The 21,101-nt window shown below is 50.9% G+C and overlaps 6 protein-coding genes across 6 annotated transcripts; 1 reads left to right on the top strand and 5 right to left on the bottom strand.

Annotated features, from left to right (window-relative positions):
* Positions 1–160: 160 nt before the first annotated feature.
* On the bottom strand, positions 161–529 carry QC763_403480 (uncharacterized protein; the record flags this gene model as incomplete). Its single annotated transcript, XM_062911981.1, has 1 exon — positions 161–529. The coding sequence occupies one exon, from the start codon at positions 527–529 to the stop codon at positions 161–163; it is 369 nt and encodes a 122-aa protein (XP_062765707.1).
* A 730-nt stretch (positions 530–1,259) lies between these two features.
* QC763_0065590 (uncharacterized protein) lies at positions 1,260–2,504 on the bottom strand (the record flags this gene model as incomplete). Its single annotated transcript, XM_062905911.1, has 3 exons — positions 1,260–1,517; positions 2,088–2,147; positions 2,472–2,504. The coding sequence occupies 3 exons, from the start codon at positions 2,502–2,504 to the stop codon at positions 1,260–1,262; spliced, it is 351 nt and encodes a 116-aa protein (XP_062765706.1).
* A 718-nt stretch (positions 2,505–3,222) lies between these two features.
* QC763_403485 (uncharacterized protein) lies at positions 3,223–5,559 on the bottom strand. Its single transcript, XM_062911982.1, has 2 exons — positions 4,446–5,559; positions 3,223–4,383 (listed from the first exon to the last, which is right to left on the bottom strand). The coding sequence occupies exons 1-2, from the start codon at positions 5,166–5,168 to the stop codon at positions 3,997–3,999; spliced, it is 1,110 nt and encodes a 369-aa protein (XP_062765705.1). The 5' UTR covers positions 5,169–5,559; the 3' UTR covers positions 3,223–3,996.
* Positions 5,560–13,666: 8,107 nt separating this feature from the next.
* QC763_403488 (uncharacterized protein) lies at positions 13,667–14,089 on the bottom strand (the record flags this gene model as incomplete). The annotated part of the gene is made up of 1 exon (XM_062911983.1): positions 13,667–14,089. The coding sequence occupies one exon, from the start codon at positions 14,087–14,089 to the stop codon at positions 13,667–13,669; it is 423 nt and encodes a 140-aa protein (XP_062765704.1).
* A 1,641-nt stretch (positions 14,090–15,730) lies between these two features.
* Positions 15,731–17,268, top strand: QC763_403490 (uncharacterized protein; the record flags this gene model as incomplete). The annotated part of the gene is made up of 3 exons (XM_062911984.1): positions 15,731–15,867; positions 15,928–16,153; positions 17,152–17,268. 3 exons carry the CDS (start codon positions 15,731–15,733, stop codon positions 17,266–17,268), a joined length of 480 nt encoding a protein of 159 aa, XP_062765703.1.
* Positions 17,269–17,480: 212 nt separating this feature from the next.
* Positions 17,481–21,051, bottom strand: QC763_403500 (uncharacterized protein). The gene is made up of 3 exons (XM_062911985.1): positions 18,876–21,051; positions 17,716–18,824; positions 17,481–17,584 (listed from the first exon to the last, which is right to left on the bottom strand). Exons 1-2 carry the CDS (start codon positions 20,412–20,414, stop codon positions 18,294–18,296), a joined length of 2,070 nt encoding a protein of 689 aa, XP_062765702.1. The 5' UTR covers positions 20,415–21,051; the 3' UTR covers positions 17,481–17,584; positions 17,716–18,293.
* Between the last annotated feature and the right edge of the window lie 50 nt (positions 21,052–21,101).

Raw genomic sequence — 21,101 nt, 5'->3', positions numbered from 1 at the left:
TTCTGAAGCACTGCGTCAATATCATTCAGCAGTTCAAGACAGGCGGAAATCTTACCAACCCAGTCACAGTCTCTCAAAAACTGGATATGTCGCGTCCGATCTCAGGCTGTGTCTCGAAAGCATGTGGTATATCCACGCCGGCTCGTTGGGGAACCATTGTTCAACCTGGCGTGCCTGGGTACAGGCAAGGGAACTGGTGTACATTGGCCAGACAGTGAGTCTCGCTTTTCAGAGGGAGACTGCAAACATGGCAGAAACACCAGAGGCCAACTCTACGCATGATTACCCTCCAGTTGTTTGCTTGATTAATTGGTCGTATGTTGTGGGCCTGTTGCAAGTGCCTGATGAGAGTCCCGAACAAACGTGCCTTTGCATTGCAGGCGGGGAAAAGGCATCTGCCACGACGGCTGGGTCGAAGATTGAGAAAAGGGAACGCCCTTTCCATTACCGTAGGCCGGGGGTCAGTTGCATATTTGCTTGTTGTGATTTCTTCTTCTCGGAGCACGGGACCGGGATGGGGGTTGGCCATGTTGATTGAATGATGGCTGGGCTGCTGTGTTGGTGTGTAATTCTGCTGGCGCTGTGGTACATACCTCTGTCGATAATGTGGTCACGTTGTAGTGCTGTTGGTGGTTTGATCAGTGTAAAATGTTGGAGGGAGAGGACAAAAAAATTGTAAAAGCACCGACACAGCACGGCGCCGCGTACTTGCCTGGGAAGCAGACCATCATTCTTTTAGCTTTCGGTAAAGGGGCAGATTCAGGCGTGAATTGTAGCAGCAGACCTGTGCACCATACGTGCCACCAGCCGTAAAATATGATATTTACAGGCAGTAGAATGAAAGGCCAAACATCCCGATCCCATAAAAGAACATGTCCCCTTTGACCATTTTCAACACCGCAGTAAAAGACGCAACGTACAAGCAAACAAAGTAAAATACATTAATATACAATATCCCCATAATCAATCACTACTCCCACAAGAACCGATAGATTTACAGAAGTTCACTACAATAGTACAGTACACACTCTCCCTCTACCCCTGAATACTCACACACCTAAAATATCCCATTTACCCCCAACCAAAGGCAATAAAATCTCCCCGATAACATCTACATAGACAAACGTCAATAAACACCAAAACTCTAACTCATCGTGCAATTAACCAAGATTATTCCCAAAGATTCGTCCTCAAAAATTTCCCTCAAGTCACCCATGTCGGTCGAGTATCTTTTTCCAAAGAAAAGACCTTGGAGGAGCTCAACCACGCTTTTCATGCATCTTGCGACGCTCGATGTCGACGACCAACTCTGCCGTGCTGTGATAGGTTGGCGGGTTCGGATCAATCAACGAGGGTTCCATATCCGGGCCTCTGATGATGGTAGGTGTCTTTGCCGGGATATTATGCGGGCCGGCCATGACGGTATTGACATCTGTTGTCTCGGCATTGTCATTGGCGACACGATCTTCGACCAGATCCAGCAGGTGAGCTGGATAGGGATCGAAGGACAGATTGGGCTATCTGGATGTGCTGGGCAGAGGGAGGAGGCGGGATGTAATGATGGTGGTGGCTATGCACCGAAAGAAGCCATGGAGCTGGGGAAATCTAATGAACCCAGTCAGTTTGAGTCCGAGCTGATGTGGGTAGGAAGAATGCTTACAGTCTGGTGTGTGGCAGATTGGTGGTTTAAACATTGATGTGTGTTAGGCCCCTTTTTCAATTTCTTGTCATGCCAAGCCTGATGAACAGATCCCGGGGGACGTTCGTGTGTGCCAATTTGGTGTTGTGGTCCGTTGGCATGGGTTCCATCACCAGGCAATATATCATCAAAATTGAGGAGGAAAAAGCGTTGTATTTTTTTGTTAAGAAAAGGAATCACCCTCCAAAGCTCAGCAAAGCCTATAAAAATACCGTCCTCCACCATCCCCACTTATTGCCCCACAGTGTCTTCATTTCGCCCATCTTGTCGCGAAGTCTCGGAAACAAAATGTTCCATCTAGATATGGAAATCGGCAAAAATATCGAGCCCGGGGTTCATCTGAGCTTGACGACCATTTAGGGCCGCCAGCCGGGCCTGGTCCACCTACGGGCGGACCGCCGAAGCCGGGCATAGCGCTGTGAGCCGTGGCTGCCATGGTGCTCGTAGTCTGTGAAATTGATGTTAGTAACAAAAAGTCGAAAATGATTGAATGTCAAGTACCTCAAGTTGTCGACTGAACTTGGCGAGAGATTTCTACTCTTCTTGTTGACTCGGATGATAATGGTGAGGCTTGTCAGTTAAAGTGACGGTGAAAAAGGACAGGCATAATAGAGAAGAGCAAAATAAAACAAAAGGATTTACACGGTAGGTACTGCGGTCAGGGTAAAACTGCCCTTGAGCACAGGGCAGTACTCTGGGTGGTGAGCAAGACGTTGCAGTGTAAGATAAGGGTGCTAAGTTGCGTGCCTGGGCTGTTTGGATTCTAACCTACTGGGTGCTTGGACATGTAGACACCGCACTCCATGTTGTCATTGCACACCGAGGCAAGTGTGTGTAAGTTGACAGGTTACGCCAACAATGATATTATATACGAAGCAAAAGTGTAACGAGAAACCCTCCGGGCAACAGCCAGCCAGCACTGATTCGTTAAGAAAAAACCAATAAAGTGCAAAATTGTCAGATTGAGAAAGCGAAATCCGAAGAAGAGCTTTGTTATAGTGCAAATACCTGTATTTATAAACATAACATCAAAGGTGAAGTTGCTTCAAAATCCATCTATGAAGTCTCAAGACACAAAGGCAGCATTATCCGAGAATCGAAGATCTAAATACTAAAAGAACACTCGAAATGACTCCCAAAGTAGGTAGCGTCCCTAGGACCCCCAGCTGTCATTGGAATGAGGCCAGTCATCCAGGAGGCCTTGCCGCTGAATTATCTGGCAAAGCTGAGTTCAGTAAAATACTTGAGGGTGGGGATACCTTACCATGTTCTTCCCAGTCAAGGGAAATGTATTGCCGCTTTTGGACTTGGGTGGGGTGTAGTTAGGAGCAGCACTGCCTCTTCCACCCTACCCCTCTGTCAATTTCAGCTTGGGAAAAATGTTTTTGATTCAAAATGTCCAAATTAACCAGCTTAAGTTCGAAGATCTAATTTTCAAGTTAAGGTAAAGACCTAGTTTGTAACGGTCTGAGCCCTGGCATGGACCTCGGCAACCCTCAGCCCTAATGAATCTATTCCCAGAACGCACATTGGTTCGCCGTTTCTAGATTCTTTGGCGATAGAATTGACAGCGGTACACCTTCTTCCCATCCTCCTCCATCTCGGATTCCCCCTGGTCGTCGGGATTTTCCCAGTTGTAATTTTGCCAGGTTGGTAGTGCGAACCATCCACCACCACCCCCAGGCCCCCGGCTCCAGATGTCATGATCGCCGTGGATTCCATCGTCTTGGTATCGGAGTATGCTGAATGGTGATGGTTACAGTTATGGTTGTGGTTGGCTGGAACTGTGGCAGGGTTTTGACTGTGATGAGAGAAAAGAAAAAACTTCCAAGGTGGTCGAAAATGGATAGTGAAGGATGTAAACAAACAGCGGAGGGGGGCAGGGCAGATATACGCGCTTGACCACGCTCACATTGAGCTCAGGGCCGTCAACGAACTTGGCCACTTGTGATTGTTCAATTGGCACCCCCTATCGTAATGTGGTGCTGTCCACCATTCTTACAAGTTTGTTCAGTGCTTTGGCATAGGGACTGGGAGTCGATAAAATGAAAACCAGCATGGGACCAGGAATGGCTCGAAAAGAACAATGTCCAGAAGAAGGGACCGTTATTCCTCCTTTACAGTCCACCACATGTGATATACCACATTAATCCTACAACTATTCTCCCTTATAAATGAGTGACTGGCCGACCCCTTTCATTCCCTTCACCTTAAACCCCAATATCTTGATACACCTCATTCAATATCGTACAGTGATAAAACATCGTTCTGGCGTCTGGATAACACACCAGGCCAACTTAACAACTGGGCCCTGGACGTGGGGGCGCACTCTCGTGCACTGGAAGGGTCGGGTCGACCAAGTGATCCGGGATCGAGCCCCGGCTCATGTCGTTGTTGTGATCGGTTGACGGGGGACCCTCTTCCAAGGAAGCCTCATTCACGCGTTTCTCCTCTTCATATCCTTGTCCATATCCATGGGCTTGTGACACCCAATCTGGTACCTCAACAACTGCGCCATGCCTCTCGAGAGGCCACAAGGGGTACTGGCTCTCAAAATGGTCGGTGGCATACATCACATGCTGTTGCTGAGCTGGGATGAACGTCGGCGCGGCTGGAAGCGCTGTCTCGGCGGCTTGCGAACGGTTGGCCGGCTCAGCGGTCGGTTGCTGCTCGGCTAGTGAACGCTGTCGATACCAGTTAGTTTAGATGACTTTGCAAAGTTGAATGAAAAAAGATCGAAGCTTACACTTGAGGCATCCCGAGCAGCTCTGGCCTTGCGAGGCTTCCGGACCTTCCTGGGACGACCTTGGCCATTTCCAACGTCGATGGCCCATTGATGGCGGTTCCGGTGGTCACGGCCATGACAGGTGATGTGGTGTCTTTTTGTGTTTGTCCGGCGACCTTTGATGGGCTGTTGGCAAAAACGGCAGCGGTAGTAGATGTCCCCATTTTCGTATTCGGTCTCCTCCTCTTCTTCAGGGTCGTCCCAGTTGTAGTATGGCCCAGGATCGTAGCGATTCCCGCGGCGGCCGCCTCCAAAGGGAGGGGCATCACCGCCTGGGGCACCAGCTTGCATAAACATGGTCGCCATTTTGTTGGGCTTGGCGGGGCTGGCTGGTGTTTTTCCTTTAAAAAATGGGACGTTGTGGAAAGGATGAGAAAAGAGAAGAGTCACAAAGAGAAGGGAGCAAAGTTGGAGGGAGGAGAGAAGAGAGGCACAAGGAGAAGAGAGAAAGGTTGTAAGGTGCTCGGAAAGAAAAAGGCCAAGTTGAAGGTAAACAAGCAGTGGAGGGGCAGCGCAAAATATTTGCGCGCTGCTTGACCTTTCCGTGGCAGCCCACACAGTTGACGAACACTGGACCTGCTTGTTATTGTTGATTTCACCCCTGGTGTCGCATACCATTGTGTTATTCACTTGACCAAGCTCTGCTTCTTCCCCCACTACTAGCGGGTCCAGTTGGGTTACCATTTTGAAGAAGATGATGAAGGGCGGTGGCCACTTTGGGAACGAGGTACAATGCGTTAAAGCGGCAAGGAGTTGTGGGCTTCAAGAGGAGGCTTTTGTAGGTAAAAAGTAAACAATCAATGAAAGAAGTGATGAGGATATCTGTATGTCGGTCGACCGTATTTCTATTGCTCAGACTTTGGGCTCTCTTGTTGTTATGATCCTTTCCCCCTATCACCAACTGCTTTATTTACCGAAAGACCACAGGTAACATAAACGGTCGGTCCTCTCGACGATTTTGGCAACCAGGGGCCAGACATTTTGACCATGGCTGGAGGGGTGAAACGGTAGGACGCAAAGCCGAATTGAAATGGACTGACATGGCAGGCGAGAAGCTACATCGTGAGGGGTTCACAGTGGCGGAAGAACTACCCACAAAGTGAAAGTTCATGGGTCCAGGATTTGCTGTGAGATTTAAAGTCAAATGTCTCCTGGGCCGTTGTCATAATTGTAGTCACCTCTGCAGTCATCAAGAAATAAGCCTCAAGCATTGTGCTCCTCTGATCACTTTGAATCAGAGATCTGTAACTATTCCCAGAATACACGTAGAGTATTTGCTATCACCGCCTGTCACTGTCTATCATCGCCGGGTTGAAGTGGGGGACACCAAGACCTCAGTGACTCCAGTCAAAATAAGCACCATGTGGGAAATGCAAAGATCACCTCTGTTAAGGGGGTGGGATGATGGATCTTCGAAATCACTCATGTCTTGCGACAATCAACTTGACGTAATTGACAACCTCATATAGCCGTGATGAAGATATAACAACGCAATCCTATTATACATACTCTACAAGACAAATCCTTTTTTCTTTTGTCCGGTATCCTTCCTCCTTCCCAACCCCAAACTCAGAAGGTGCTCCTCCAATCCGGCGCTTCTTCTCTCCAATATCCCAAAGCCACATATTTCCTCCTGTCAAGCTCAGGCGACGTTGTTGAAAGGTCGGGTCGTACCTTCCCGGATGAAATCGATGCGAAAGAGTCCCTACTCGTACTTGGCCGTCGGCCGTTCCTCAGCGGACCACATTCCCGCACCCATCTAGTAATTCAGAGCGATCGGTTTCCCAAAAGACCACCGTCACAACCCTGGCACCCTCTAATTTAAAATGCAGCTATAACCCCAGCTCCTAGGGACCCGGCCGATGATGTTGTCGAGCTATGAGGTGTTTATGTCCCAAGTGTACCTATTGGCATCGACACAGAAGAGTCGTTTCGTACTCGGCAAATTGCCATCCAAAGCCGACCACATTCCCGCATCCATCTGGTCTCAAGCAGTTGGTCACCCAAAAAACCGAACGCCAAAACTCCCCGATTCTCTCCAAATTCCATCTGCTAGCCATCTGAGCCTTCAACCTTCCCCGTTGAATTTCCTTCGGTCTTGAAGTTGCCGGCCCTGTGTAATGACCAAAGATCTTTGTTCAATATCCCACAAGTCTTTTGTGAAGACGTATCCTTGTGAATATGTATTGCTGTTGATAGACCCCTCAATATTCCCTGCCTGCTTAGCGATGGAATGGCTAAGCTCTTGATGCTCGGTATGATATCCGCAGTGTGAGCAAAGCTCATTTGTGTTGATAACTCTGCTCAGTGCTGGCTGGGGCGATTAATCTTGATGTTGTATGTTGACATAACGAGCCTGTGAGGTGCCCGATCTGATGTTGGTACAATGTTGATAAATGTGACGCGGATAATGTCAGTCGTAATTGATGAAGGGGTTCGAAAGATCCTCTTCATCGCCCTCCCTCGCTCTTGTGCAGACCCTGGTTAGCTCCCGAGGAGGGGTGCGCTTGCCGCTGTGGCTCGCTTCGGCCTGGCTGATTTGAGCTTGGATGGCCACGGTGCTGAGAGCTGGATCCATGGGAATTGAAGTCTGAGCTTGGGGAGACGGCCCAATGTTGAACTCGCCCCTTGAGACATAAGGGTTCCAGTTGTTCACATCTTGCATCGGGCCATGAACTTCTTGATTCAATCGATCATATGCAGACAATTGCGGGTTTCCGCGGACGACGGCATAGCGTTGGGAATGCAGATTTTCAGCGCCATGGAACATCTGAGGGTATGATAGGTGGCTGCATGTAGAGGTTAGTAACATTCAAGCTTGAATGTTTGGAGAACGTAAAATACGGTGTTGAACTGGGCAAGAGTCTGCGGGGCGGGAAACTGTTGGGCATGCATCTGCAGGGCATGCACCTGCTGGGCCTGCATCGGGGGAGGCTGTATCTGGGGAGGCTGCATCGGGGGAGGCCCCAACCCGTACGCCGGTACAGCAGGGGATGGTTACAAAACTTGGACGCTGTGGAGAGCAGGTATGACCGGGGTCTGTGTACAAAGTTAGAAAGGTCTCGATTTCTTATGCTTTGGAAATATAACAAACATTGCTGGGCTGGGATCTCATACCGCAAGCCATAGCTTGTGTCTGAGAAGGCCTCTGTTCAAATTCGGCCGTAGACTGTGTCCGAGAAGGCCTATGTGAAGTCTTGATAGCTCTGCTGTCAGAGGGTCGCTTGATGGCACGTTTCGCGCTGGATTGCTGCTTTAATTCTGCGCGCCATTGCTGCGGCGTACTGTTTGTGTTAAAGGTTTTGTGGCTGTGCAACACGCGTCGTCTTTAGATCCCATACTCAGCTATTTCCCAAAGTAGTGAAAGGGCCTCGAAGAGCCTCAGAAGCATCAGTTGAATGGTTTCTGAACTGCCTTGCTCTTTTCACCCCACCGTCATACACAACCCCCAGCTTACAAGTTGATATCCATCACCCCTCCGTCATCGACCATCCTCCATAAGCCCTCCATCGTAACCCCTCCTCCATCACCCCTCCTCCAACGGACCATCATCACATGCGCCACTATCACGAGTTTAGACATTTTCCAAACAAAAAAAATATATATATACGTATACACCTGGGCTATCTTTACACTAAAGTACCATGAATAACTGCCTATCGAGCCCCATTGGAGCCTCATGCTTCATGCCAGGGCTTGTGTCCAGGCTTGAAAGTGGTGATATATGTGGGCATATTGCCCTAAGTGTTGGACGACATCATGTATATACTATATAGCCACCACAGCCCCAACCTATCCTCAGATAGGATCTACGTGCTCGGCGAGCCGGGCGGGCCAATAAACTTCACACACACACACATCAGGGCTTGTGTCTCTCTGCCAATCATCGCCTAATACATAGAAAACCTTCACATTCCTAATAACTGCATCCCTGAGAAAGTCCTTTCCCTCATAAACAACCACCATGTCCCTAGTCAACTCCATCATCCTCAAAATCACCGTGCCCCTCCTGATATTGACTGATGTTGACAAATATGATACACTCCCATCCCCATTGGCAAATCCATGCTACCGATAACTCCTCCATATTGCTGAAAAGCAAATTCTCTCATTCCGCCGATAAACAAATTCCGCTCCGCTGATATCCTCCATACACATTCTTCTGACCGTACAATACACCCCCCTCATCAAAATTCCTCCAAAAAGAAAACTCTGAAAAGAAGCTCTGTGAGAATTCCTTGGACCTGAGTCAAAGCCAGGGAGCAACTGGATTGCAGCTTGGATGTAGCTCACTCCTTTTTCTCGGAGTCTTCGCCACCATTATCCTGGTCATCCCCATTATTGCTCTCGTCATTCTCAACGGCAGCACCATCCCCCCTCATTGCTCTCAGAATTCTAAACAATGGCACCATCCACATCGTGGCTCTCTCGGTAATCAACCGTCCCCATCTCTGTTCTCAGCATTCTGAATTGCAGCACCACACCCACTGTTGACCAGAGACTCACCGGCCTCGTTTCGCGTTGGAGAAGGACTGGTGACTCTGGGCCGGGTCAACAGTCGGGGATCGACAAGTTCGTCGCTTGCTCGACGCTTCCGGAATCGCATCTGGGGACCACTCGAGGTGGAGAGAGGTTCAGGGTTCCTGAGCTGAGGCGTCCAGCAGGAGGTTCGTTGGTCCCATCGGCATTGTCGCTGATGAGGTGACCGTAGGCATTGGCGTGTTCGGCATTTCTCACCGTGCGCCCAGCCTGTTGGGGTCATCGAGGTAACACCATTGTTGATGTACACGCTATGCGGCAGGTTGTCCGTCCTTTGGTTGCTGAGAGTCACCTGGTCGGAGGTTTGATGGCTCTTGTAGCTGGAACAAGGGGAGGTTTGATGGTGGCTCATCGGGCCAGCATTCCAAGTTCCTGCCGGTGTACCCGCTATTCGAGATGTTGGCCATGACTCGGTTGTTGCGGTTGGTTCCGTATGGAGCTTGGAGGTTAAGCGGATCAGCAGGGTACCGAGAAGGCGCGGAAGCTGGACGTTGACTAACCAGAGCATTGTCTTGGGTATACCTGCTAGTCGGCAGGTTCCTCAACCCCTGACTGTTGACATTCAAGCCATAGCGGGTTTGATGGTTCGCCGCATAGACGGGGTAGGCGGAATGAGCGGACGTGGGGCGTGGGCTCATCACGCCAGTGCTGTTGCTGATGTACCCAGTACTCAGGAGATTTTCCCCGTGGCTGTTGACATTCATGCCGTATGGGCTTGATCGTGGGCCGGATTATATATGGGGTATCCAGAGGGGCCGGCAGACGAATGGGCCAGAGCAGGAGTAACACCGGGAAGTCCAGCAGTGTTCACTGCGGCCGGTTTGTGCCAGGACCTGAGGCAAAATTCCGGAAGACCCAACAGTGTTCCCCGTGGCCTGTGTTGCGGACTGATGCGGGACGGGGTTTGCAGCAGCAGATTGGCTTTGCTCGGCTTCCAAGGCCTCCTGCTAGGCTCGGCGGCGCGCAAAGAACCAACTGTTTTGGGGCTCGTCAGGCCCGGGCCGGCCATGGAACTTCCTCTGATGGCGACGACGATTTCGTGTCTCGGGTGTAAGGGTGGGCTTGTCGCAAAACTCGCACAAAATGGCGGTCCATCTTCATCGGATTGGTAGTTTAACCAATCGAAATCTTCCATAACTGTTGGTGGGATTCTAAGTGACCGATCTATTAACCGAAGTTAAAATAGTTCAGAATAAAAGTCAAAATTGTAGCAAAAGTATGATAAGACCGGATCGAAGCCGCTAGAAATCCATGGAAGCATCTCTCGGGGTGGTGAGCGAAGGAAGGAGTCCTTACTTGACGACTTCTTGCTGCAGAAAAGCCCAATTGAGCGACTTGCATGATGATAGCAACACCGGAGGTCAAGTAGGAGGTAGATGTCGAGCAATAAACTAAGATGTCCAAGTAGGAAGTGAGTGTCTTGTAGGCAAAAATCGCGATCCAAACCGAAAGGTTATGTATGTGGGATGAGAAGGCTTCCGTAGGATCAGACGACAAAGGTTGCGACGGATGAAGAAAGCTGTGTGAGCTACGATGGTGGTGAAGAGCAAAATAACTAGGCCCAACAGGCAAGAAACATTTTATATGTGCCTCACACAGGTGAATACTGTTGCCGCCGAGCTGAGTATTGTCACCGACAAGGTGGATACTGTCGTCGACAAAAGTGGGACCAGTTAGCACAGGGCTAGGGCTTATTAGCAAGACAGGGGGAGCGCAGTGGACAGAGACTTGCTCCGATGATGACCGGCACGGAGGCTGATGGTGTCTGTGCTCCATGAAGAGCGAAGTAATTCGAGCAAGATATGGGCCTGAAGTCTGATTAACAAGAAGGTGCATATAAAGCATGCCTAATCTCCCCATCAGCCACTGCGACTGGTAGAAAGTTCCGAAGTCGGTGATGCTTTGGATGGTACTAAACCTTTTACCAGGCTGGACACTGCTATTTCTCCTTTGTGGGCTAATATTTGACAAGAAGTGGAACAATTTCGACAAGGACATAATGTCAGGGAAACATTGAAGATCCTGTGCTCTGCCATGACAGTCCACATATATAGCAAACCATCTTATGACAACTTCCTTGTGTTTATTTTCCTCACCGAAAACCTTCTGTGAGCAATAATAATATGGACCAGTAACTGATCTGTCACGGCCATTAATGGAGCATGACAGGCTCTGTAGCATGCCAAAGACCAAGTACCAAGGGGATGCTCATCACAGCCGGAACTGTAAGCCTTGAACAAGCAAACGTTATGTATTCATAGTATCACCTGGAAAACTCACGAGGGCAAGGAGTTCACAGCCCTGAATCATTCACAAGTTGCTATTCATACTTCCATTGCCGTACTCAACCGAGTCCCATTACTGAGACCCCGTCTTTTCAGACCTATGTATCACCGTAATTCCCATCGTCCTTCAGGAAAAGGGTTGAACCACCCCAAGAGGGCGAGAAATACTCATCTAGACTTGACGACCCCTCAGCTCTATCATCTCTCTCCCTTCACATACAACATCCACCTCAGTCCCAATCCTCCTCTTCGTCATCGCTACATACCCGACGTCGCGGCCGATGCCCTCCCCCAGCCGGCCCTTCATTTTCAAGCTGCCGCGCCAGGTTGTCAATAATAAAGGCCTCCCTCTTCTCCCTACGCACGTTCAAGATGTGACGCCACCCCCCCCCCCAGGGGGGAAAGCAAGCTCGATCTTGTCCGGGTGATAGTACCCCCCATCCACGAACCACTGCCAAAGCCTATCCGCCCCCCAATTTCTCTGGTTGTTAATCGACGTCAACATTCCCTTCACCCTCGACTCGCTGCAGTCGTTGCAATGTCGCGGGATGGGGACCACCAGCTCCTCCTCAGTCCTCCTAAGCCAATCCGGAAGCGGCGTGGCCCTATGGTGAGACAGAGTTTTGGGGATGTTGTAGTACGAAATCTCACGACCGATGCCATAGACTGTGAGGGGGTGTCTGCAGTATTTGTCGTCGAGAAAGGACGGCTTGTGGCGGCAGACTGGGCAGAGCACGACGATGGGGGGGTAAGGGTCGTCGATGTCTGGAAATGTGCTGTACCCTTCGATAGCATTGAAAGTTGAGACCTTTTCCCTTGTGAAGGGCGCACGGGGGGGGGCATGGTGGTGACTTTGGCTGGAAACCGCGGAGCGTTTTAGTCAAGGTAGGTATACCAAGGTCGAGTATACACCTCGAGTATGAGCCAGCAAGAAGTCGGAATCATGGCCGTATGCAGATACTGAGTATATACGTAGACCGCCCTTTTTTCATGTAAGTTGGATTCTTTCGTTCTGTTTTTCTCTTCATGTTGTCATCGTATTCTCATCTGGCATATATGTCCGCTTCTGCCGAGGGTGGACTTGCATAAGAGGAGACAATGGCATTGTCGGAAACCGGGGATTGACACCAATATGCCCTATGAGTCTTTGTTGTAGCATCCGAAAGCCAAGATTTCTCGCGCTCAAACCGTGGGCTTTGACCCGAAGACAAAGAAACACTTTCCTCAATTCCGGGCTGGAGGAAGAGCTGTAAATCAAATGAGAATCAGCGATAAGCTGTATCTACCGACGAATTGAGGGTAGGTAGGTAAGCTTCCAAACTCATTTCCAAAAACTGCCCAGCACAGCTCTCATACATCAGGTGCCTCGTCGAGGCTGTGTAACACCCCCAAGCTCAAGACGTTGGAATGAGCAGTCGAATAGTCCAGGGCGTTATCTTGAAAGAGGAGAGTCGTAGATGCTTGCGGTTGGCGGATCTGTGGATCGGAACCTAGTACAGCATGTCCGCCAGTTTTTCGATGATGTCATCGCAAACAAAAGTATAACATCTTTCTCAAGTGCGACATCAGAGTCAAGTGCAGCATCAGGAAGATTGCAGGCCACATCCAGGAACCAGGCGACTCCACCGTCACATACAAGCAATCACCTTCCTACCTTAGCTAGAAGATGGCAGTTACCCGGTCGCTCCTGCCTCCTTGATGAGGTTCTTTATCTGTTGAACTTGCTTAACCATGGAAAGCATCTACCAGCGTCTCGGTAGATCCAGAATCGGAAGGAGGTGATTGAAATACTCTCCCAGCCCCAGCAGCCATACATGGAGGTTTCAAGCAGGGTGCGAAAATTCAAGCGGTCAGTCAGCTTGGGCAGAGAAAGATGGGTGTCTTGAGCGAAGGGGAGGGGTAGTGGTGGTGAGAACATGGAGAGTTTGAGATCCAATCAACAAGTACCTAGTGGCTTCCCTTTGGATGTGGTGTTGTTCGAGGGCATATTGATGGAGATGAACTGGAGTTGGTGGTGGTGATGCTGGTTCGGCAAAGTCTAGTTTGGAATACAGGGCTAGTCTGTGTTTTGATGCGTTAGACCTTGGTTCAGTAGATTCATGAGGATCACAGAGTTTGACATGTTCTCGGAGACTTAACGAATTACTTGGATACTCTTCTGAAGTAAAGGCCACTAAATGATTCTGCCAGGCATTTAAGGATGGCCTCTCCGCCCACAGCCTGTTCTTCAACACCCAAAAGTCGATTCCCCTGCTTTTATCAGCTTGTTTCCATGACAGTCCCGCCAATCATTACACCTCCTCCTGAACAAACGACCATCCTTCTCCTATCAATCTCGCTCCACCGCTTCCCCACCTCTCAAACCCACTCCTCAAACCCCCTCACCCCTTGCTTAACTGTCTCAATCCCCACCATGATATTCCCCTCCACCGCAAAGAAAACCCCCATCTTGACTCTTTCAAACCCCCTAAGCAGCAGGTCAAACTCTCCCTTCGACTCCACAGCAGGTCGTGTCAGTGCCGACGCTCCCCAGCCTCCCCAGCCATACTCTTCAGCCCATTGCCGCTCCTGCTCTTGTTGCATCCTGGCATCATGCTCCAGCTTCATGATCCATGCTTCGGCGATGTTCAACATCTTGTTCACCCTTGGAACGATGAAATCGTAGGTCTTGGGGTCGTCCTCAAAGTTGGAGTATTCGGGTCGGAGCACGAGGTCGCGGAGGGAGGCGACTTGGGTGGTGAGGTCGAGGAGCATTTCTTCGAGTTCGTTGGAAGGGGACATGTTTTCGGTTTTGGGTTCGTGATGGGATGTGGTATTCTGGTGGTTGATTTTGGAGAAAAAACGAAATGTTAAGCCACGGAGAAAAAGATTGGCCGGATGACTGTTTGGGATTGAGTCTTGCACTTAAGGTTGACTTGTGGGAGTTTGACTGCCAAACTGCCAGAAGCCTGCCCTCACTCCAAAAATGAAGCCCCAGAATCAGATGAATGAGAATGGTAGGCCTGGGTGAAGCTACAGGGTTACCCGCCCCGGCTGCCCACTCCAACCCTTACACAGGACGTCGATTCTAGTAGCCCCGTCAATGATGCTAAGCTGTATCCTTTACGCCTAGGGTCGTCATTTTCAACTCACCACCCAGATAATGCATGTACCGCCCAAGGTACCTTAAATTTCAATTGAAGCTTAAAGACATGCTGCCTGAAAACCGAGGTTTGAGGACGACTTCCCTCGACTGACAGCGTCATACTAGGTAGGCTGATATTGTATGTAGGTAGGTAACTAATGGGAAGTAGATTCTCGAGATATTGCCGCTGGGAGGTTCAGGTCAACGTAGTCGGCTCCAATCTGTTATCGTGAGTGACAGCTCTGTCGTATCATTCTGATGTTTGTTTGGCACCACGTTACAGCCCTCGTTCCTACCTGGGAGAACACAGCAGGTGGTATGTTTAGGACACCCAGTGATCCAGGCTGATCACAGCTCGTGCCTGGGTGTACACCTTCATCAATCCGAGCCGATCTCAGGCCTTGCAGCTGCTCAAGGTAGCAGAGGTCAGTCGATCCAGCACTTCACTCGAATTCCAGACTGGATCCATCCCCGCTTCTCCAGCTCTATCCGTGAGCCTGCTGGCGACATTGCCCATCCCACCGACGATAGCCAACACTTGAATTTGAATCCCACCAGCTATGGCGCCTACGACGTGTATCTGCCCCGCATGTCTCAACCTAAACTTTGCCAGTTTTGATCCAAGCCCGGACGGCAGTATTGACGAAAGGCTCTTGGTTCTTGCCGCTGCCGCGCTATCGGGTGATTTCTTTGGAAATGGTCGCGGATGCTGCCGAGAACGGATGCGGTATCTGTTGTGATTTTGGAGCAGAGTATATCCCATTTTTGGAGCGATATGTATGGGGATGAGCATGGGGATGAGCATGAAAATGAGCATGAGGGTGAGGGTAAGGATCCATATCATGACAACACCGTGGCCGGTGGGGAGCTGACTCGCAATCATTCTGGGGGCTCAACCGATGGTCCTGCTTCACAAGACGGAGAACACGAAGCACAACCGCTAGAAAAGATCGCTGGCAGAGACGGGAAGCGTCGCCTCCATGTCTGGCGCGAATTACGACCGGGGAGAAACCTTCAAGTGACGCGGGTAGGTCGTCGACCCCACCATAATATGCAAAGAGTGGTCAGGCCTCGGCTGGGCCTTTTTGATGAGCCCAGCACCTATCCAGCCCGAGCAACGGGATGTCAAGGAGTATGTCTGCGGTCTGGTTTTTTGGATTCCTTTGGGAAGGCATCCATCGTGCCGGGAGTGACTGATCTCGAAGACAGCAGCAGAGTGAGACAGCCGTGGTTAGACGGGTGTAAAGATTACCCTGTCTGTTACGAATGGTCGGGGTATCTGCCGACGCGCCTTTTTGATGTCTCGAATTCGACACCAAGGTTTGATGGAGACTGCCAACCCAGCTGGCTCGGCGGCTCTGCGTTACATCACATTGAGCCGCTGTTGGGGCAAACCAGGCTTGGACGCACCTCCGCTGCGCACGACGAAAGAGACGTACAAATCAAGAACAGAGGGCATCGAGTGATCCGAAATCCCTGTTTTTTTCCGGGATAGCATCTCTCTGGCCCGCGTGCTCGGTTGTTACTTTCTCTGGATTGATTCACTTTGTATTATCCAGGACGGCATGGACGACTGGCTCACACAATCTGCCGAGAGGGTCGATATCTACGCCAATGGCTATTTCAACATTGCAGCTGCAGCTGTTACAAATTCTTCGGAAAGCCTATTTAGTGAGCGGCACCAGTTTGTATGGCAACAAACGGATTGTGAATGTGCTGGGCTCCTCTACAAACCTCTGGCTGCCCACACCATAAACTTCCGATTAGACGGGCAAGAATCCACCGCGGAAATCCACGTCCGACCCTCACACTCGGTCACCCACAGTTGTGTTTTGGGGACTTGCTCTATCGGTAAGAAGACCGTGAGCCCATTGTTTTACCGGGCGTGGGTGTTTCAGGAGAGAATGCTCTCACCCCGCGTCGTTGATTTTTCGAAATCCGAGCTTCTCTGGCGGTGCAGACATACCATGCATTTCGAATGCGGCGACATGGACAACATCTCAACGAACTTGACGCAAATCGAAAGGCTGCATGTGGCGGCGAGAAGGCAAGAGGATGGTTTCAGGCCCCCCAGCTACATGAATTGGGCTCGACGTTGGAGGACCACAACTAACAATGAATACGGCAGCATTCACCGACAATTTGCCGAGATGGCAGAAGGGAAGTTCTCTTCGCAACGGGCGCGTGACTTTTGGCTAGAGGCCATGTCAGAGTACTCAAGCATGGTGCTCACGCATGAGTCGGATCGGCCCTACTCTCGTGCCGGCATTGCGCGCCGGGTTCACCAAGTGACGGGCGACAGGTATCTTGCCGGGCTGTGGTTGGAGGACTTGGCACGAGGTTTACTTTGGGTGGGCATTGCGCATCCCATCATCAGGAACACCTTCAGAATACCTGGAATTCCATCGTGGTCCTGGATGTCATTGACAAACCCTGTTACCAAATCACCTTCCGCCCATTTCTGCATCTCTAATTTGCAAATGGATTCACGTTTGAGCATTGGTCGGGGAAGAACCTTTGCGCTGACGAAGGCTGATGACAACTTCGGGGCTGTTTTGGATGGCCAAATACATCTCGTTGCCCCGATGCGCGGCGCCGTGGTACATGAGGACGTCCATGGTCATCCCTTCTTTCATAATAAAGACGAACACGTGCCAGTGTACATGGATTGCCCACAGGACAAAACGGAGCCAGTCAGTGGTCGAGATGTTTTATATTGCCTATTGATCGGAACCGGGGACCCCCTCTTGGCAAGGCGCGTCAGTTAAGGGCTTTTGAGTGCTGCGGGCTATCGAAGGGGAAGATTCGGTGTATCGCCGCGTGGGGGTGGGCTTAAATGATGACGAAACGCTCTTTGAGGACAGCGATGCACCTGTTGGTAGGGTTACGATTATTTAGCAGATCTTTCCACTCAGTTTTATGTCAGAAGTTGTTAAATACCTATTCTTGTACAGACCTGGGATCTCAGTTATACATAGTACGGCAATTCCTCAGTCGGGCACATTAAGGTACTTACCAAGATCATTTCGTTTACCTCGTTGATTGGGCGTAGACCGCTCAATAAAAGCTTGCCCCTATCCTCTTCCTCATTGTCAATAGCCAGTGCCTCTGAGTGTAACTGCCGAGAGCGAAGAGAACAGACATTGACGCTACTGCGGATCAATCAGAACCATTTCTTCCAAATACAGGAAGAATATTCATGCAGCACTATGAGCCAGCGGCGCAAATGGCGGATACGCGAAGCAAAAAAACGAATGATTGGTGATTTATGAAACCCTCTTACATTCAAAGGTCACCGGACCTCCTCACCAAAGCCCACACGAGCTGTGTACCTGATATTCTTTCAAGTCTTCAAGTCTTCAAACCTTGAAGCAATAAACCCCATGGTCTTCAAACTTTCAAACCTTCAGCTTCCAAAACTTTCAAACCCCTTCTTAATGGTGCCATTGACAAGGGACAATGATAGGTGGCTCATGAACCCTGGCCTAAGGTAGCGATCAAGTCCAAAACAAACATTGGCGCACTGTCGTCCTAGCCTCGTGTCCAGCATCCACTTTATTCACATCCTCATCGTAGAAAAAAACCTTTCGATACAATCATACGCTCATCATCTTCATCAGCAATCTTATCACAACTCTCTATCAAAAACCCCTCTCAATCTCCTCCCCTCCCAAAAAAAGCCAACTATGCAAAAGCCACCCAACAAGGCCCCGACGACCTCATCTATAAAAAAAAATTAAAAACATAAACAAAACCTTTGCCCAATCCCCCAAAACGGGTATCAACCTTGGACCAAAAAGAAAAACAGCACGCATAATCCTACTGCGCAAAAAGACCAACTTCCACCCACAACAACCCCCCTCACTCCAACCCCATCCTAACCTCATCCCCAACCCCCCAACTCCCCTCCTCCTTTCCCGCATCCTGCATCGCCAGCCTAGTCTGCAAAGTCCCAACACCCGCATCGTCATAATCCCCCGAATTACTCCCCAAACTCCCACTAACCCCGCTCGCCCTCCTGCTCCCGCTCCGTCTATGTGATGACGAGAGCGAGCTCGCATCCGTCACCCTCTTCCTCAGCGAAGAGGGCTTGATAAACCGTGACGTCGACCTGCTAGACGTAGACAGCATAGAGGCAGAGTCGTACTCCTCCTCCCTCTCGAGCGCCAGGCTCTCCTTGCTTTCGTTTGTAGTCGGCGGGCTTCCCACCGTCATGGTTGTGGCTGTGCCAGGTGTGGTGGGGATGAGATCGATGGACGGGATAGACTTCACATCGCTGCCTGCAGCGGCGGCATCTTCAGTATCTGCCTCGACAAGCTCAGCATCGCGGTACCACTTTCGTCGGCGTGTCCACTTTCCCCACCCATCTTGGCCCCTCCGACCGTTTTGCCACTATCTCATCGTTAGCACCCCCAACAAAACAACGATGCCACAAAAACAAACCTTATTGTCATAATAAATCCACCCCACCTTCCCTCCGGGCCCATCATAATCCCACTCCTTTTCCCTATCCTCCGCCATCACAGCCTCATCCGGCACCCCATCCACCTTCCACCTACTCCCCTCCACCCACCTCCACCGCATATTACTCCCGTCCTCCACCTCGGGCAGCTCAAACTCATCCCGCTGCGGCACAGCATTGTTATGCTCATCCGTCCACGCCGGCCTCTCATATGCAAACAAACTCGTCGTCCAACCCAGCCCGACCCAGCGCCGCTGGTTCTCATAGATAATAAACGTAAATCTCACTCCGGTATCCTGGCCCCCTCTGGCTCGGCGCAGGGCCTTGGTCAGCTCCGACTCATGGCGAGTAGCCTTGATAGTGCCAGCTGCCGAACTTTTAGTTTTGGTCGAGACAGCACTGCTGCTGACAGTGTTGGCAGCATCGGCAGACGGTGTTGCTGTGGTTGTTGCACCTGCCTTGACAGGTATCTCAAACTGCAAACCAGTGATAAGCGTCAAGAACTTTCTGATAGTGGCGCTTCTCCAGAGGATAGCCCGAGTGACGCGCATCACTCGAGCATGCCAGGTAAGGATAATGGTTCCAAAAAAAAGAATCACCCGGCGGGTGGTGATGATCCTCAACGGGGGCAGCGTAAGCGAAAACCAAAACGGCGTGCAGAGCAAAATCCGGACAAACAATGTCGTCAACGCCGGCCGGGTGGTGGCTGACGTGGCCGTCTGCTGCGTGCTCAAGAAATCCGTCAACTCCAACAAGGGTTCCAGCAGGATATTACACCGAGCTGTGAACTCCTTCAGTGTCTCAACAATCTCATCCAATGTCTTTTGATGTCGTGTATTCGTCGCCTCCGACATCGAGCTTTGATTCCTCTTGTGTCCGGCCGTAGGAGTCGCCGCGGTTCCATTCTCTGTCTTGGTATTCTTTTCCGGCAGTCCATCCACCAACAAGTTCTTGCTCTTGCTCTTCTTCAACGTCTTGGCACCCTTTGCATCTGTCGCGACACCCGTACCATCCCCTGCACCAAGTCCAGGCTCGCTCCAACCGCTACTGCTCAGCGGGCTGAACCGCCGGCCGTACATGCCCATGATGAGGATCAACACCAGTATCAGAGGTCCGGTGGCGCGCACGAGAAAGTCCCCGTAGAGCACCACCGCCCAGAAGAAGGCCACGAGCAGGAAGCTCTCCCACGCATCGCCCGTTGTCCATGTCAATAACCCGACGACGTTGTTGAGCGGCAAGAGAAACGGGTGGCTGTACGCAAGGGCGCGTGTGATTTGGGGGGGTGTCGCGAGAAGCAGGGGTGACTTTTGGTGAACGAGAATGGTGCTCCTCCTCTTCGCGGCCGAGGCGGTGCTCGGGTTCGTCGAGCTCAGGGTCGCGGGGGAGAAGATGGCATAGGTGGGATTCGGGGCGGGAGAAAAGACGGACGAAGCGGCGCCATCACCTCGCGACGGGGTGGACGGGTGTTGCGAGTTGGGATCCAGCTGGTCGCTGCGCTGGGCGCGAGGGGGGGCCGACATGTGCGTGAGCCAAGGGGGTTCCTGTTCGTATGGGCAAAAACAAATTGTCAACGGATCAGTTCAGTCATCCCATGCTATGGTGGATGGCTGGAGTCGAAAGGGGAGGCTAAGACGCGCGGGCATCGTGGAGAGGTCCGAGTTTGACTTTCCGCCTCATCAGTGTCGATGACGCTGACGTAGGTGCCGTAGGCGGAAGCTTTTTGGGGTTGTTCTGGGGACGTGCTTTGGGGGGCCATGACCAGCTGCCCACTGTCCAATCAACCGCCAAGAAATGTGCCTGGATCAGCCAGAACCAGTGCGACGAGTGTCTTGCGCCAAACCCCCGGACTATCCGGTAATCATATGAAACGGGGGAGAGAGAGAGAGAGAGAGAGAGAGAGAGAGAAGAGAGAAAAGAGAACTCAAGAACTTACAAAAGCAGCCATTCAAAAAGGTTGCTCGCGGGGAATGCGCCTGGAACGGCACCGAAATTGATGTTCACGTCATAGGCGACAACCGTCCTGACCTGACTCTGATGGGTGATGGTACGGAGACGATGATGACAATGCCACACAACCAGCCAGATAAAGAGCAGGGAGACAACACATGCTTATTTCTCTGGCTTCGGTGTCTCTCGTCATGGGATGGGAACGTGAAAGAACCCGACGCAGAATGCTACAAGCCCAGCACGTGAGAGAAAGCCAAACC

Source organism: Podospora pseudopauciseta, chromosome 4, assembly GCF_035222475.1.
Source record: "Podospora pseudopauciseta strain CBS 411.78 chromosome 4, whole genome shotgun sequence".
In the NCBI taxonomy this organism is placed as follows: domain Eukaryota; kingdom Fungi; phylum Ascomycota; class Sordariomycetes; order Sordariales; family Podosporaceae; genus Podospora; species Podospora pseudopauciseta.
Note: the sequence above shows the minus strand (reverse complement) of the source record. Positions and strands in the feature narration are given on the sequence as shown.